This window comes from Cimex lectularius, unplaced genomic scaffold (genome assembly GCF_000648675.2).
Source record: "Cimex lectularius strain Harlan isolate CLEC.00 unplaced genomic scaffold, Clec_2.1 scaffold376, whole genome shotgun sequence".
Classification (NCBI taxonomy): Eukaryota; Metazoa; Arthropoda; class Insecta; order Hemiptera; family Cimicidae; genus Cimex; species Cimex lectularius.
Genome location: NW_019392894.1, coordinates 212,472 through 230,728, shown reverse-complemented (window position 1 = coordinate 230,728; position 18,257 = coordinate 212,472). Strand labels below are relative to the sequence as shown.

Below are 18,257 nucleotides of genomic sequence, written 5' to 3'. Positions count from 1 at the left end.
ATTCGTATCATTTCATGTCTTTTTTTTTAAGTTTTTTGCATCGGCATTATTTTTCATTTTCCTACGTGTTGTGAGAGGAGAAAAGCAAAGAAAACAGTGTGTGAAGATTTTTAAACGATTTTAAACAAACAGGTAGTATTGACTTATTGGCCTTATTATGTCAGTATTACAACATAATGGGATCTAAAGAATTTATTAGTTCTTAATTAGTATAGTATGAAACTATATGCTATATATAGTATACATGTATTTGGCGGTGTGGTCTAAGGCAGCTAATCCAGAGACAAGTTGTAATTTTAGTCGGGTCGTTTATGATAATCCTAATCAATTGTAACTTTTTTTGTTCCTTTAATTTCCACTGGCACGCATCAGTCATCACCTGCATTCCTTGCAAAAGATTTCTCGTAAAATCGTTCGGAATACCTTCCCATTCATCTAGAACCACTGTTTCCAACTCTTCTAAGACCTGGGTTTCGCCGTCGTACTCGTATAGTTTGTCCCAAATGTTTTCGATTGGGTTAAAACTGGACATCGAACTGGCCACATCAACCATTCATTCCAACCTCATTCAGCTAATCATCCACAATACGTGTTCTATCGAGCTTAGCATCATCCTGCATTAGCAAGAATCTCTCATCGATGTGGGGGGCAAATGGCACTACGTGTTCTTCGATTATGTCTCGTAAGCACCTCTGTGAGCTAGAGATCTTCCTCGCACAACAACCAATTCGATGCGAGCTCCCAACGAAATGCCACCCCAGAACATCAATGACCCACCATTGAAAGCCAACTGAAGAACCATACAGCATGGGGCGTACCTTACTCCAGAATTTTTCCATACGAAGTTACGTCCATCCGTAGATTTGAAGCCAACTCTCATCTCAACTATAAAGAGAACTCGTCCCCAATATTCCAATGTCCAATTCTTAAGTTCCCGTGCGAACTGAAGGCTGGCATTTTCTAGCTATGGTAGGAAGACGTCGTGACGGGCCTGGAGGTTATTTTTATTGAGCCTTCTGCTTACAGTCCTGGCTTAAATCGAAACATTTCGAACTTGGCTTATCAGATTTCTTATCTCATGTCCCGTAATGATGCAGTTTCGTAGATGGATGGATCTATCGTCACTCATCGACGAACGAAAGAAAAAGATTAACTGAAAGCGATAAAGCGACTTTAGGCGTTGCAGAATGGAAGGGCATAATGCCACTTTTGTGCAAATAGGATTAATCAATACAAAAATAAGCAAAGAAAGTAAACAAAGCATTATTTACTGTTTATTTTGACTCCGATAGCTCCTAATTTCCTGTAACTAATGTAGAAAGATAATGGATTTCACTTTAAACCAAATAAATTGAGTGGTGCGTTAAATTTGTCCAACAGTATATTATAAGCTGCAGGTTCATGTTTGCTGGAAGATGAACCAGAATCGAGAAGACATCTCACAACTTTGTTTTATTAACTTATGAATACCCAGAAAGATAAGTTAGACAAAAGTGCATTACCATAATGAACGAATTAAGAATGCATGATGTGGAAGTTTATGTTTAGAGCAAAAAACATAAGATGTTTCAACAATCTACAATTTATACAAATCCGAAGAATGAAGAGTGCCACCAAAAAAATGCACAACTGGTGTTTTTTCTATGCTTGATATCATATTCTACCAAACCATTTACCGCTAAATCATCGTAAACTAGGAACATTTGTTTTTCGATTTTCATTTTAATACGGCGGGAAAATTTGCTCTGAACATGACAATTATCAGAAAACTTTTGTCTGTAAAATGTAACAAGGGTTGATTTGATTTCAGCACAATGTTTGACTCACTCATTATGTATGTGCCATGTAGTTGTAGACAGACACTACCAACACACAGCAAACATACATTTGTGGTATTTACAGAGTTTTTATTTTTTAATTTATTTATTAACTGAGTTTAATTGGTTGGGGTACTTTGGTTCAAATAGTCAGACTTCGCCCTGTTTCTTAATTTGTTTTTATATTTTAAACCTTCGTATTTCAGCATTTTGGTAGAGGTGCGACGTTGGACCAGGAATTTGTTAAAAATCCAATAATCGCATCAGAAAACGTCCGTTCTGTGACATTGAAGGATACGACGTTTTCGATACCTTTTTTAAAAGAAACCACCAAAAATACCAGGCCTAAAATTATTTATAACGTACAAATAGTCGCAAATCCCTATCACTAGTTTCTTTGTTATTACGGTCGAAATGATTTTCATTTTTTACTTGTTTGCAAGATAAAATTAACAAAGATTAGGTCTATAAGCGGCAAATAATTAATGACAACGTATTATAAATTATTTGCCGCTTGTAGATCTAAACACTAACTTTTTTGTGTTTAGTTCAAGAAAAGCAGCAACCCACACTGAAAAATTGTACAACCACAAAAGAAAATAAGAAGAAAATTGCAATTATTTTAACTAAGCATATGTAACCAGACAGGGTTCTACGGGGTTTTAGTTAAAGTTATTGAACACGTAGTTTTCTAAAAATCGACAATAAACCAAATTTCAGGAAAAATTAATTAAATTGATTTTGCCTCGATTTCTTTTTTATTGTCTTCGAGCAACACGCCTAGCATTTAATGCGGCTATTGTTATCACCAATGTGTGGTGATTAGTGACCGTTAATCGATTTCTAAATAAATAGTTATCACCAATTGTTTAATAAGCAATAAATAAAACGGAAGTGACAAAGTCGAAGTTCATTTTTTTTCTGCATGTTTATAATCTTCTTTCGAAGAATAACCTCATTTAATTGACTTAAATAAATAAATAATAATATGTGTGTGTTATAATATATGGAAATAATAATAAACCATATACAAACTAAGAAATGTGTTTTTTTAGAAACTTTTGAACTAAATCCTTATTTGCTTTCAAATATTTGATGGAATTGTGCGTCAGGAGACATAAAATATTTCTTTGCACTAACCTAATAGAGGGACATTCCTATGGAATATTTCTCGTGAAACCATGAGATATTTCCCAGTCTCGAATAAAAGCTCATTTAAATATTTGTTATCAGTAGAAATCCTATCATCATGAAGAAATCATGCTTTGATTGCAATTAAAATTAACTTCTTGACAAAAAATATTACTCACAAACTGTATCACATTCCCTGGCAATGCTGGGACTGAGTCGGTCTTCAAAGAAATTTGAAATCGCATGTGAAAAACTTAATTCTGTCAATTTTTAGACATATTTGAGTTTGTTTTGCCCTGGTGATGGCCTTAAAATAGGACGAAAGCTTGGCAGTATCAACTTAGTTTGCTTTCTCATCAAGACCAACCCATGATCCAGAGTACTGGTTGAGACATTTAATACTCAAAAATGAATACTGAAATAAATAAATAATAAATTCTAAAACAGTTATCCTATCCCAAACTCATATCTACGTGACATAACACACACACAATTTTTTATTGAATTTAAATAAATTTACAATAACTGCGATGAATTTGTCTTCGTGTAAAAAAACATTTTTTTGCGTTTTGCCGAATCCACACGTAATGGCATGAAATCTTGTAAACCCAAAATGTAATATCCCCCATGGTTCAAAATATTCGCATATAAACGAGTTGTCTCGTTATCCCCAGTAGATCGAATGCTCAATGATTGTATTTTATATTTTATTCCTTTGTTATGAAATAAAATTATAAAGGAAGGGATAAATACGAAATGTGGAGGTGTTTGTATATGGAAAGTATATAGCAATTGTTGGTTTGCTAAGCACGTGAGTTTAGAAATAAATTCACCACCGTTAAAAAGCCAATCAGAGTAGTCCACCGTTCTGTCATGCTAAACATGATAAACATCTCAGTAACTGTAGTTTAATTTAAAATGTTTAAGTAAATAAAAAAATGAAAGTAAATTGTAATATTAAACATGGGCTCCATACAGAGAGTGTAGGAATGCCATCCAATTTGAGAATTGTGCTTCAGCACGGTAGCAAGTATTTGGGTCTCCTGTTCCCATTCTTGGAGGAAACGGGGTTGTTCTATTGTATACAGTAAAAATAGTTGTGTATACCTAACTTGTGTTGGGAGTAAATGTATTTATTAGCTTGAATGTATTTATTAGCGTTAATGGGTGATGTGAGAGAGCTATGGCGGAATATTGAGTACTCAATCGGCCCTCAATTAAGTTAGTTGTATATCGTTAGTATATTAGTTGTATACAGTTGTATGTGTAAAGAGTGATGTGGAGACATACCGAGTACTCCACCACCCTAATTGAATGAGTGGTGTATAAATAGGATAGAATATATGTAAGAATGAATGTGTGTACGAATGGGTTTGGAATAGCACGCGTTGGGGGCTGAATTGACCTAGCAGTTGACAGCACCCTTCGGTGGTTGGAAGGATAAGACTGAGTTCGGCCCCCGGACTGCCAACACCCGAGTTGGGTGATTAAAAAAAATTAGACAATAAATACAACATATCAAATGCTCTGACCATGTGAAATCCTCCTTTGCATAAAATGCTTGGGTCTCACGAATTTTTAAATAAAATCCTTTTTTTGAAAGGATACCCTGTATATATGTATATATTGGCGTGAATGGAAGGTGATCGGCGAGGTGATGGACCCAGGGTGGGTTTCAGAGGTCCACCTCTACTCTATAGTTTAGGTTAATATTTTTAGTAGAATGAATGTGTATTTTGTATGTGTATGTTTGTAAATATACTTAAATTTTAACCCACTTCATGTGGTAGTGTTAAAGTAAAGTATAATAAACAGGACAGAAGAGAAATTTTAAGATGTTGAAATTGATTGACGAACAAGTCGTAAAAATAATGCGAGATGGACGAAATACGTGAGGAACCGGCAATGACCATAGTAGTTAACCGATGGGAAAAAAATAAAATAAAATAATCCCTCTTACCTATACCGTTGATGGGTTTAATGTCCTGCGGACTTGGCGTGTGCGGGGATGGTGGTTTATCTTTTCCTTTAGCATCCACCGTTTTAACTTCGCCGGCCGACGTGACGCTGCCCGGACCGGACGACTTCTGCTGGGCGATCCTTTCTTGTTTTCTAAATTTTGCTCTTCTGTTCTGGAACCAGACCTGGAAAATATAAAAAAGCGGCATTTATTTAACTCTCGCACTTAGAACGGCATTATTTACCGAAATACTACCTAAAAATACGTCATTTGAAAAATTGCGCCCCATTTTGGGAAATAAAATAGGATTTGACTGTGGACAAGTTGAACGGCCGTCAGTCAGCGAAAATAGAGTCTGAAGTCGAGACGGGTGAGACATGGTCGATACCTTTTGATAAAACTTTTAGACCAAACGGTTCACATGGGGAACCGTTCTAGAGTAAATTTTTATGAGATATTAATAAAAGAAGTAATTTTTATATCACACATAATTAACAAAAACATTTTTCATTTGATACCAGCGAGGGTACGAGGCTTTTGGTCTGATATTTGTATAACCAAAGTTTTATGTCTAACTTAAACTGTTGATAACTTTCCAAAAAGTTAGTTTACCCAGTCATAGAAAGCCAAAATATTTTGTTTAATATTATTAAAAGTCTTTATTTGTTTTTATTTGTTTATTAACAGAATAAACAAATAATTACTAATAATACTACATTAAGTCTATCGAATACAAACAAACCAGCATACATTTCCATACCATTTATCCAAGGTCTATCACATAAATTAAACACATTTCTCTTGTCCGATAACTTCAAAATAGCTTTCAAAAATTATAAAACAATTCAAACACTTTTTTCCAAAATTAAAGATCCCACACCAATAACAAATAAATCTGACGTAATCTACAAGATCAACTGTTTAAACTGTCCGGCAACTTACATCGGTCTTACATCCCAATATCTGGACAAGAGAGTAAAGCAACATATCTATGATTGCAAAAAACCTAAGCAAAATCCTACAGCACTCGCTACCCACCATCTTGAACACCAACACAATTTCGACTTCAAAAATCCAAAAGTATTACACACAGAACAAAACAAACATAAACGTAATTTCTTAGAAATGGTTTATATCAACAGAGATAAACACAGCATCAATTACAGAACAGATACATGTAAACTCAGTCGCAGCTACGCCAATATCATTAATCAAATTCATTACAGATAACATTCCTATATCATCACATTACCTTCCACACATGAAATATTTTTCACATAATCTAATTTCCCAACAATTCAGCTTTCCTTTTCCTATTTATCCCTTTCTATATAATCCTGAAAGGATAATCTGACCGAGCCATTACGAACACATTTTTTCCCTTCGTCGGCTCTTTTCACCTCAAAGAAGCCGACGCCTTACACAAAAATGTATTTTCTATACCGACATCCTTCGCCACCCCTTCAAAATCCAACGTATATGTATAAACACAAAATAGCAAAATCTCACTGGCACTCTCGACACGACACGCAAGAATGGCACAATTACACAGAAGACAAACACTTTGAGTGAGTAGAAATACATTGATTGAATATATAAAAAATATATTTTGCATTGTATAAATTCACTTTTCCACATCCATAATGTAATTGTTATATGTAAACAATGTTTGTAAATCCCAGGCCCTGAGGATGATCTCAATAAAGCTCGAAACGTGGCACGATAAAGAAAATGTTTTTCTGAAACCTACATCACACCAGACCGCATCTCATGATTTATGAATAATTAGTGAAGAAGATTATTCAGAGATCGTGATTAGTGAAGTAGCAAACTATTGGAATTAACAACGAAACAAACGAAATGCGTTTTTTCAAACTTTTTGCCACATTTTGTCATTTTTTGACCAATATAAAATCCGATTGCACCATTGTTTTCATCGTAAAATATTCTTTAAAATGATGTGTCAGGGTGCAAAGGGTCGTATTTGAAATTTTGAAGTTGAACTGGGCCTGTGCTACCCTGTATTATTTTTATCCAAAGAAGGTAGAAATTTGGAACTAGACTAAAAAATATTAACATCTATTTTTTGATAGCCTCATTGGTTTAAGAGAAATTCAGCCAGGCGCTCCAAAAAGGACACCCTGTACACAATACGTGTTATTAAATAATAATGTAAACTGATTTACGTGGCATTTGTATCGCGTCAGATGTGTTGGGCTGTGATGAGTTTTCACAATAAAATCATGTGTACATTCATTACTGATTTCCGTATCTCCACAACGTATAATATTCCTTGATTACACAATAAAAATTAATATACTCACGTATAAATGGGTTCCTCTGAAGAGTGCCCTTAACACTTTACGTTTTATCACCATAATTCTTTGTAATAACAAAAAATTTTGAGTGAAGGAATCTGTGGATTGAAACTGTAAAAATCCTTTTTCAAAAGACGGGGTATGCATGCAAGTATGAAATGAATATATTACAGTGCGATTAAAATAACAGTCATGGATGTGAACACCTTCTGTTATTTTCATCACCACAGACAGGGCTAGTGTCAGGTTCTACTAGGTTAATACCTTCTTCGACCGACTTTAATAATATAAATAAATAAAATCGTATACCATACGTTGAGCTCCGGAGAGTAACATACTGAATGGTTAAGACGATAAAAACAAAACATGTGCCATGCAGATAGCCGAAGACAACGGTTAGCAGAAGTGCTCCACACATTTAGGGAGAAGTGCAGATAAACCGTTCCCCTTGAATACTGTTTAATAGTTCACAGGTCTGATTTAATCGTGGGTCAAGTCTATCAAATATGTACCCGTTGTTGAGTTGGGATCTGTGGAAACGGATGGGAATGGAAATTAGTCCGGATGCGTAATTATCATCACGATGCACGGCTTAACCGCGGTTCAAATAATGGGATAAACGCTGAAATAAGCTCTATAAAACATGTGATTCGACGTTTTTTTTTAGTTAGCTTTTTCCAACAACCACAAACCGTATGAACGATTTTGGCGGCTTTCCAAGTGTCCCATTTTGGAAACAAACCGTTTGTTGGGTCCGCCGTCTTCCTCGCCTTCTTCAATATCGGTGTAAATCAGGTTTATCGGGTTTATTGTATCAACTATCTCATGAGGCCAATTATTTTCGAAATTCCTTACAACATACCTCCTATTATTTAAGCTCAGCAGTTTATATTTGAAATGAAAAGCAGCAACAAGTTTGGTACCTATCCACTTGAGAGTATTTTAATCTGGAGAGCTGTTCTCGCCAGTAGACATGCCTCTGAGAGTGCTACGAAAGCGTGGGCCGACTCTCGGAGTGCTGACATGTCTAGGTTTGATAGTCGACACGCTTTTACTCCACTCTCCGAAAACAGCACGGAGAAAAAAAAAGTGATTTCGTATACTGAATGTACACGTGGCGAGTTATCTTTAAGCAAGTCCGCGAAATTGTGAAAGAATTGGGAGAAAAACGAAATAGAAAAACTAATTGAGTTATACGAAGTGAACATACCTTTATTACGGGAGGTAACATCGACTAATAAAGACATCCATACTAAAAGTAAAACATACGAAGAACTGGTGGACAGCTGGGGTGTTCGGGTGAGAGGAGCAAAGGAAAATGCATAAATATAATTTAATTATGTACAAAAATTATAAGTATATAAATTTTAATTTTTTAATTTTTCGGACTTTTACCCAAGGGTCTATACGTCACGGGAGTTCACCTACCCCGTTATGTGGCTAGGTCGCTAATGCCCCCTTAAGTTATCTTAATCCAGAGGGTGACGCTGTTTTCACCATCAGTCCCCTTAAAACTCACATTAATATATACATGCACTCAAACACGTAACAACAAAAACATAAGACAAATCTATATTTAATATACATAAAGATAAACAAACACCACGTCCTCCAAAAAGCTGAACAGGTACCCAAAAATTTATATATTTATTTAATTATTAATTNAAAGACATTATAATTTTACAATGTATATAACATAATACGTATCCTTTGAATACATAAATATAATTTGTGTTTTTTTCTTTTCCGTGTGATTTGCTTTAACAAAAAAACAAAAAATTATAATTTAAAAAAGACAATAAGTCTTAAAAAAATCCACGTTTCATAATAAAAATTATAAATGCATAAATATAATTTTCTCGTCTTCCAGCTATAATTCTCGAGTAAGTGTATGCTTGCACCACTACTCACTTTCCGTCTCAGACATTTTAATCTTACGTAAGTTTTTACCTAAACATATTGTCATATTGTACAACGTTAATCTTCAAAAGATGGCAGATTTCCCAAATGTGTTCCGTCAAAAATGGGCCCATGTTTGTCGCACAAATTTGAAAAACAAACCGGTTTTTTTACTTTTTTATTATTAAGGATTATGACCTAAAACGAACATTCACGCGATACTTCGCTCGGCACACTTTATTTGTGAGGTTTTCAATCTAATCAATTTGTTTTTCGTTAAGACTTAAAGACGTCAGACTAAAACTGTAGAATTTAAAATTAAGTCTCTTGAAAAATATAGCTTTTACATTATAGTTACTTTTCAGGAACTTACAACCATTCTGAAAAAACACCTAAAAATATCTTAAAACAAGCGAACTACCAAGAAGAAAGAAGAGAAAAATAAATTATAGTTACTTTAAAAAGTTTTGTTTATACTAGTTTTTGGAGTGAAAATGTTAATTTAACTAAATAGGATAATATTAGCTATTTAATGATTTTTTGTCCTACTCATTTCGTTTTCATTGTTTGGTAAATATTTAAACACGCTACTGTTAATTTCATTTTGTAAAACGTTTGCTCTAATAGGTTTGTCGCTGGAAAAAAAGCAGTTTTATCTTTACATTGCATTTATAAGTTGTTATTATAAATATTTTATCTTAAACAAAGTTAACTAATCTTAGGTAGCCTGAACCGCTATAAGAAGAATGTTCTTATTGAAATAAGTTTAACAGCATAAGACAATAAGCAGTACGTTATGATATGTTTTATATTTTTCTCAGGCTGTTGTCGTAAATCTTTCTTTTTTATCTATTTACACTCTTTCGATTAATCTCAGGAATATTATTTATTCCACTCCGCGGGATTTCGTTATTGTTTGATATTGCATTTTGAGACAAGACTTGAAAAACAGGGTAAAGATCGCTTCATAAGTTTTTCGAGACGGAGTCGTAGAATTTGGGACACAATTGAAACAAAATTTATTTTTCATGTAGAACTGTATAATATTTAGTGACCGTTAAGTAATTATTATTTAGAGATCCTAAGAGTCGGTCTGGTGTGATGTAGTTTACAAAAACATTTTCTTTAACGTGTTACGTTTCGATCCTTACTGAGATCATCTTCAGGGCCTGGGATTTATAAAAATTGTTTAAATTATACAAATACATTTCATAGTCATCACATCATAACATAGTCATATTTTATATGTATTTGTATAATTTAAACAATGTTTGAAATCCCAGGCTCTGAAGATGATCTCAGTAAAGATCGAAACGTTGGCACGATAAAGAAAATGTTTTTCCAAACCTATGTCACACCAGACCGTATCTCACGATCTCTAAATGATCATTTATTTTTCTGTTCATTCGATACTGAAGTGCTCGATGAACGTTCATCTTTGAAATATTTGTTGATGTGGAATATAGCTCAATCGTTCTTTTTTGGTTTTGTTTGTCTTTCCACGATTTGATCAACAAATTGTAGAAAGACAAACAAAACCAAAAACGAACTTTTGATGAACGTTCGCTGGAGATACACGGTTCAACAACCCCGCTGGCATCCTTTCGTCGTCCCTTGTAGCCGCCTGCCTGTTCAATCCTGCGCATATTTTCGAAGCGCAGGTATGGGAGGAGCACTATCGCCATCTTTTCCACGAGGTGAAACGACTACAAAGAAAGAAGCAATTACCCATGTTGTTACAGGACCAAGTGCCACTAGAGGTCAGGACATAACATTCCAACTGCAAGATAACCATTGTCTATTCATTTTTACCCTTTGAAATCCTGGCGTTATCCTTTCAGAGTAGATACATGTCTGTATATGCTTTATATATATGTATTAATTTTGTTACATCAAGCACAAGTTTAAAGATAGAACATATTTTATGAACAAGGAGCACAATGATCACTATATAATTTGAAAGCAGAAATACATGCCATTAATGCTTGTGCCCTAGAAAATCTTAAAAGAGGTTACTCTCGCAAAAAAAGCCTTATAAGATCGGAGAGCCAAGCAGCTATTAAAGCATTAGCTTGTAAAAAAATCACATCAAAATTAGTCAATGAACGCATCCAATATTTACAAAACATGAGGAAACTCAACAACCTGATGATTTGGGTGCCATCCTGCATCACCGAATGGATCCAAATAAAACAAAAGGATAAGTGAATGAACTCTATGCTAAAACAACCCTCATGAATTCTGGCAAACTCTCTAGTGCAGTTGGAGAGGGCCAGACTCAGAGGAGTGATATATTAACCGGTCACTGGCATCTGAGAAAACAACTACATAACATAGTCATACATATATAATGACGATTATCTGCAGATTATGTAATCAGGAGGAAGAAACAGCCACCCATGTCATATCAACGATTAATGGCCTAATCAAGTAACTGAAAAATTCCAAGGTCCCCCCTGTGTGAAAATTGTGCTTGAGCACGGCAGAGTATCTGGGGCCCCCTGCCCTTAGTTTTAGAGTGGGGCTTCCGAAACGGTGATCGGAGGACCCCTTGGGATCTAACTAAGGGGTCGGCGGCAAACTTCGAGAAAAAATGATTACAAAAATAAACCTAGAATGAGTAAATACGACTAAAAAATAGTAACAAGAGTACTGAAAACGAAAGTTTTTTTTATTTATTCATTCTGCGTTTATTTTTGCACACGTAAGCAAAATAAGTACGGTAAGAGAGAAGGACCGGAGTAGACTAGATGGTCGATCGGGATCGGCTTATGATATTGGTGTGTGTGGGGGGGGGCATTCATTACAAGAAACTGCTGCGTCTAGAACACCCTGAATTTTTCAAATATTGTATATATAAAGCCTTTGTTTCTCTAAAATGTGATTCAAGCTCAAACCTTTTTCGCGAGTGCACTACCTATTTGTGTCATTCTCATTGATCAGTTATTTACTCCGATATGGAGAACTCTGAGAAAGCATGGAATTTCTCCATCACCTACACAACCAGTAGAGCGCCGAAATGGAATTGATGAGGTGGATGGACCTTCCGATGAGGACATTACTGACGACAAGCCAAATAAAAAGTAGCCTTCAGATGAAATACCTCAGCAGGATTCAGCATGCTCAAATTGTACAAGTCTCGACACGATGATACGGAAGAAGTTGCAGGGTCAAACAGCCAGCGAAAGTGGATTATTTAAAAAGCTTAAGACAGCTAATTAGATTTGGAATTTATAGAGGCTGGTCAAGCTCAGTGAGTGATTGCGCGAAAATCCTTCCAAACGGTTCAATGGTTCCAGTTAAATTGCGTCGTCATTTTGAGGATACACTTCCAGAACTCATGTAGAAATAACTGTTTTTTCAGGACGAAGTCCACAGAACTGGCTTGTTCTCAAACTTCAATAAAACGCATGCAAATACTGTTAATGAAAACTCTCTAAAAGCTTCTTAAATGATCATACAATATCTGAAACCCTCATAAAACCGTGTGTTAACGGTATCTTGCATTGTTGTAGAAAAACCAGTAAAACAAATGTTCGGTGCCATTATCAAACAATACTATCAAAAGACGGGTACTTGATTTATCAAATGATGTGGAAGAATCGATCGTTTCTCGCATCCAACACAATTCGTTTTCTTACTAAATCGACGAATCATCTGACGTCGCGAGGTTGGCGATTTACCGTTGGTCTTAAATTTCTTATATTAGTTCTATTTTTTTATTAAAGAAAAAGTTGTAATTAAATTCAATTATTTTAATCTCTACTTAATTTATCAAAAGAATAGTTTAAATTAAATTTAAAAAATCACATATTAGTAAAATTACACGTTTAACGAGCATGTTGAAAATAAATAAATTTAAAAAAATAATATAGCTCAATCTTTCTCTAAATGCCGGAAACATACGCGTGCTTTGTCCAAAAAGTAAGTGTCCGTGTGCCAACTTGGCATGGCCGATTAAAAGAAAGTGACAGAGTCGGTGGTTCGGATCCGAAGAGCTCACATACAAGAGCACTGTCGATACATACTCGGAGAATCTGATTCATAGGAGAAGGGTTATCCTCATCCGATTAAAGATAAGCCATGCAAGGTTCGTTAATCCGTCGATTTCTGTAGAATTGTCGTTTCTTATATTAAGTCTTTTCGATTTTCAGGAATTTGTTCCGACCCGACAGTTTCCATTTTTCGTCGACCCATTCTTTCCTAGTCATCACTTGTTTAAAGTGTTAAATGAAAAAAGTCTTCAAGTGAGAAAGTTAAATTCAAATCGATTGTTGTTTCCTATATCTCTACGATGAAAACTAAGTTCTCTTGAGAATTAAATCTTAATAACCACAGAATTTTTCACTTAAACAGATCATAAGTTTGTCAGAAATCATATTGGCATCCGCTAAAAATTATGTATTAGTAATACAGTAATCGATATGAATAATCAAAGTGCTATAACGGATGTCAGACCGGATTGAATTAGCCGTGAATGTCATCAACAATGACAATCATATATTCAGCTTTCCTGATCCAATAAATTATGCAACATGCCGTCCTCTTCCCAAATCAAAGTCTACAACCAAGTTACTTCAGCTTCTAGTCAGAAGGATGTTTTGAGCTTGATAGTAGTGAAATATGATTATTAAAATAAACAAGGATATGAATAAAGTAAATGATTACTTAAAAAGTAATCATTTCATAAAATAATATACAATTAGGTTTACACTAAGGATTTAATAATAACAGGTCTCTTACAGGTCCGGTAAATACCTCGTTTGGTGTAAAAATAAAACAAGGCACATACATCTTACAGATTAAAGAGTCGGAAGACGAAAAATATTTTTCTAAGGATTTTTATTCAAAAAACATTGGTGGGGGGGCAATTCTAAACTAACAAAAGAGATTGAGAGTAAAAAAGGTACTCTAAATCTTCTTCATATAAACGTTCTAAGCTTGAAACAGGAAATTCATGAGATAGAGAACTTCATAAATTAACCAACATCATTAGGTTAGGGTTGGTTAATATAATTATTCTCTCAATAATACCATACTAAACAGAGTATTCTGTGTAAAAGACTTGGATATCTCATTTGATACCGAGTTGGATTTGAAAAGCTCTTAAAATTGTGGGTTTAGTAATAAGAAACACTCGTAACTTTCATAATCCCAATTCATCATTAACATTGTAAAAAAAACTCTCATTCGTCCTATCGTTGAATTTGTTATTTTACTCAAATATCAGAAACTTTGCTGGTAGACCAGAACGGTGATCTGCATTGTGAACTATTACAAAAAGATTTGGATAGGTTCTCGAAATGGTGTGCCATTGATAATTTAGATCTTAATGCTAAAAAATGATTTTCTATTTCTTTTTATAATGGTAGAAAGCGGTTTCCTTCAACCTATTTTTTGGGTGGCACTGCAGTTGATAAAGTTAGTGAAATTAACGATCTTGGCGTGGTATTTGACTGTGAAATAACATTTAAGGAGCATTGAGCAAGTGGTTTCTAAGGATACCGCAATCTGGGCTTTATTAAAAGGATCACCTCAGACTTTACAAATTCGAAAACCTTTAAAATGAACTTTTTTGTATTGTTAGGAGTATTTCTGTCTGCAGCCCCTCTGTTTGTGTTTCCATCTAATTTACAGACTTATTCAATTAAATGGGGGTCCAAAAAAGATTCGTGAGGTACATGGCTTTTAAAATGGGGTTGAGATGGCAGGAAAAAGGAATATGATGCCTGGGCTCGGGAGATCCGGCTCACGATATTGATAACTGTGGTTTGGCCCTTGGCCTATGTTTTTTATGCGAATTGGTGAATGGGATTTAATGTCCGGAGTTATTAAGTAAAATAAATTTCCTAAGGGATAGAGATTAATACATTTTAATGATGATTTTGGAAGCATAGAGTTTCTGAGCTGTTTCCTTTAACAAAAATTTGAATAAAGTTGTCAATCACAATAAATAATTTGTGCTGTTTCCATTAATTTTATATTTTGCATTATATTGCGTTATGTACCAGATTTACTTTTAACTTTGCTTTATGCTGCTTATAAATTTTATCCATATTTCTTACTATTTATATGTAAATATTATTTTAACTATTATGTAAGACTGTATTATTTGGAACTTTCCCGTAATATACTTAATAATAAATAATAAAAATTAAAGATCGGTAAAAGCAGTATTTTCTGGATCGTCACAACATTAAAAAAAACAGTGAGGATAGGCAAACCAAAATGATACAAAACGACTAAAAGTGTGAAATATGGAGCCGTTTACAATTTTTTACAATCACATATAGTCAAAATCTATTTAAGAAATGCTTATTTTAAAAAATCCTTTGGTTGTGATTTTCCCCAGATTAAAAAAGACACTTGTACCCGCTGAGTTACTGGATGGACAATTTGCTAAACTGTGCTGAGATTTATCTGTGTCTTATCAGGAAACGGTTGTTATGCTATGGTTTTTATTCCCTAACAAACGTCCATACGACATATTTTACTCATCTCAAACATTAAATTTTTCCAATGAGCACCATTGTTGATCAGCAATACGCCAGTGCATCAGAATAGTAGAACATTCGGAAAATGTTTACGAGAAGAAATTTTCTTCTTGGTGTAATGTAGGCACTTATGGCACTTCCATGCTTCCTCTTTTCCCTTTTTCGTTTGGTAAATGTCCAGATAGGGGAGCGTCCGTGCTGGTTTTCTAACGAATTTCTCCCCCTTTCTGATTTCCCCAGATTGAAAAGGACGCTCGCACACTCGCAATTGTAGCCTGTTGAACGATTCTCTTCGGGTCTCTCGATTGGAAAATATCCTTCACTAACGCTGTTGCACTGAGATAATTCAGTTCTTTGGTTTCAAAAGTGGAATCGTTGGATGAGGGTAATGAAGGAACAGGTTCTGGAGATGAACAGGGCAAAAATGGATTGGGTATTAGGGATAAAATGATAAAAGTTTGTCAAAACTATAGAGAAGAAAGGCGCTAGGACAATATCATAACATATATAAGCAACTAAGACTAGATGTGGACTATGTGAACTAGCGGTAAATGCTGATCATTTTGGTGTAATAATTACAACTAGAGGAGAATTATTAAATCTTAATTATATATCTTACATCCCAAGAAAAATTTACCTCTGTTACTTCTGTAATAGGGAAAAAAGTTAAGGTATATTACACATTTTGGAAGTATTAAGGAACACAAGGAATTGTTTTTTAGTTCAGAATACCTATCGAGTGTAGCTGTAGTTAATTTTTTAGTTAAAAATTTAAATACTAATCAAGGAGTATATATATTTTTCATACATTTTTAAAAAGATAGTTCCTACTCACCCGGCGAAGGATAAAAATAAATAATAAAGTAAAAATAAATAAATAAAAACTCCTCTTCTGTATGCGTTAAATTTACACATTTGGACCACGTTTTTTTAAATATTCCAGGTTGATTTTACCGTTGAAAGGTTGACGTTTTTTGAACTTCGAGTACACCATAAGAAACTGATTAAATGAAGAAGTTTTTATGATATTTGGTACCCCTACAAATATGTTAAATCATCAATTTATGGCTTAAGGTCGGGATTTTTCGAAAAAAACACGTAAAAATTCATAGCTTCCGACCGGATTGAGATAGGACAGTTCGGTTGGTTGCATTTTACTTTATTTAGAATGTATTATAACTCAGTTTTTTCGGGTTTACACTGGACCACCCTGTATAAATTATTTAATTCTGTTATAATGTACAATATGTATGGCTCCCAGTTAAATAATTCTTAATTTATTCTTGTAACTTATTAATTTTAACTCTGAATTACAAGTTTCACCGGGTTGTTCTCTAATTTTCCCCGTCAATGGTACTTCCAGCAAAGAAAATAGAATAAAAAAGCCAAAAGGGCAGGTGTAAATTGGTCATAAAGCGCAGCTGCTTTTCGCACTTCAATTTAAAAGATTCAGGATGGATATTGTGATGTTATGTTAAATTATGTTGTTAATAAATGTTTTATTATTATCATTAACGGGTCGTTCGATTTTCATACGTTCAACGGTTTTACGTTAGCTTTGAACGAACTAAATGGTAAAGTATTTAGTAAAAAAAATTAAAAGTTTTCCTCCGCTTTTCCTCTTATGTCTCGTAGATGGCTCGTTCGATTGTAATACTTCATAATGATTTCGCGTTACGACACACTATCCCAGAACGATGCTCTAAGTATTTTGGAGTTCCTCATCATTTCTGTTCCAGTAAAATTGACGTTTTATTTTTATTAGGTTTTATATTCTTACTTCCGGCGTTTTTGGACTACATGCTGGAATCCCAGGACATCACAGGCATGAAATACCTGTCAATTCCGTTGTCGGCACACTCTGAGTTAGCTTCTGTTTTTACTTTCAAAAATTTACCCAAAACCTTCTCGTTATAGACCCCAATCAAATTAGTACCGTTGTCAGTATATCTCGTAATAGGCGCGTTGGATTTTCGAACCTACTTCGAATATTTTCCTGTTAGTTTTCAACGGAACTAAATAGCAAGCTAGTCAGAAAAATTTTCTAAGTTTTCTTTCTTTCCTCTTATATAAATAGAAAGATAGGTACTTTTATTTACAATATTATAAACAAATACAAAAGTAATAATAAAAACAGTATCAAAAATGACAATAGCCGAGGCCGTTTGTCAAAGAAAAATAAACTGAATACAACACAAAATAATTATAGTGAGCAAACATTTAAATGAATTAAACTGATGTCAAAATAGCAAATAATATTTAGTTTTTCTCATACAAAATACATGAAAATAATAAAATAGGCGATTATTATGAAATATTCTAATTCAAAAGAATATTAAAAAATAGAAATGATAAATGATGGAGTGAGTGTGGTGTTCAATCCTTTTTAAAAAGATAGTTCCTACTCACAGTAAGTTGCTCTGCAACGACCGGATTTCGAGCCTTTTAGCTCATCATCAGAGTGAAGGAGCTAAAAGGCTCGAAATCCGGATCGTTGCAGAGCAACTTACTGTGAGTAGGAACTATCTTTTTAAAAAGGATTGAACACCACACTCACTACATCATTTATCATTTCTATTTTTTTTCTATACAACCTCGAATCTACAAAAAGAGAAATAGATTGGTGGAAACCACCGGA

The 18,257-nt window shown here is 34.2% G+C and overlaps 1 protein-coding gene across 1 annotated transcript in view; it reads right to left on the bottom strand.

Moving 5' to 3' along the window:
- Positions 1-18,257, bottom strand: part of LOC106668884 (paired mesoderm homeobox protein 2B-like) — a 66,362-nt gene that overhangs the window by 21,633 nt on the left and 26,472 nt on the right. The window contains exon 3 of the mRNA XM_024229147.1: positions 4,909-5,092. Within this exon, the coding sequence (XP_024084915.1) occupies positions 4,909-5,092 (184 nt within the window). The remainder of the gene's footprint in view (positions 1-4,908; positions 5,093-18,257) is intronic.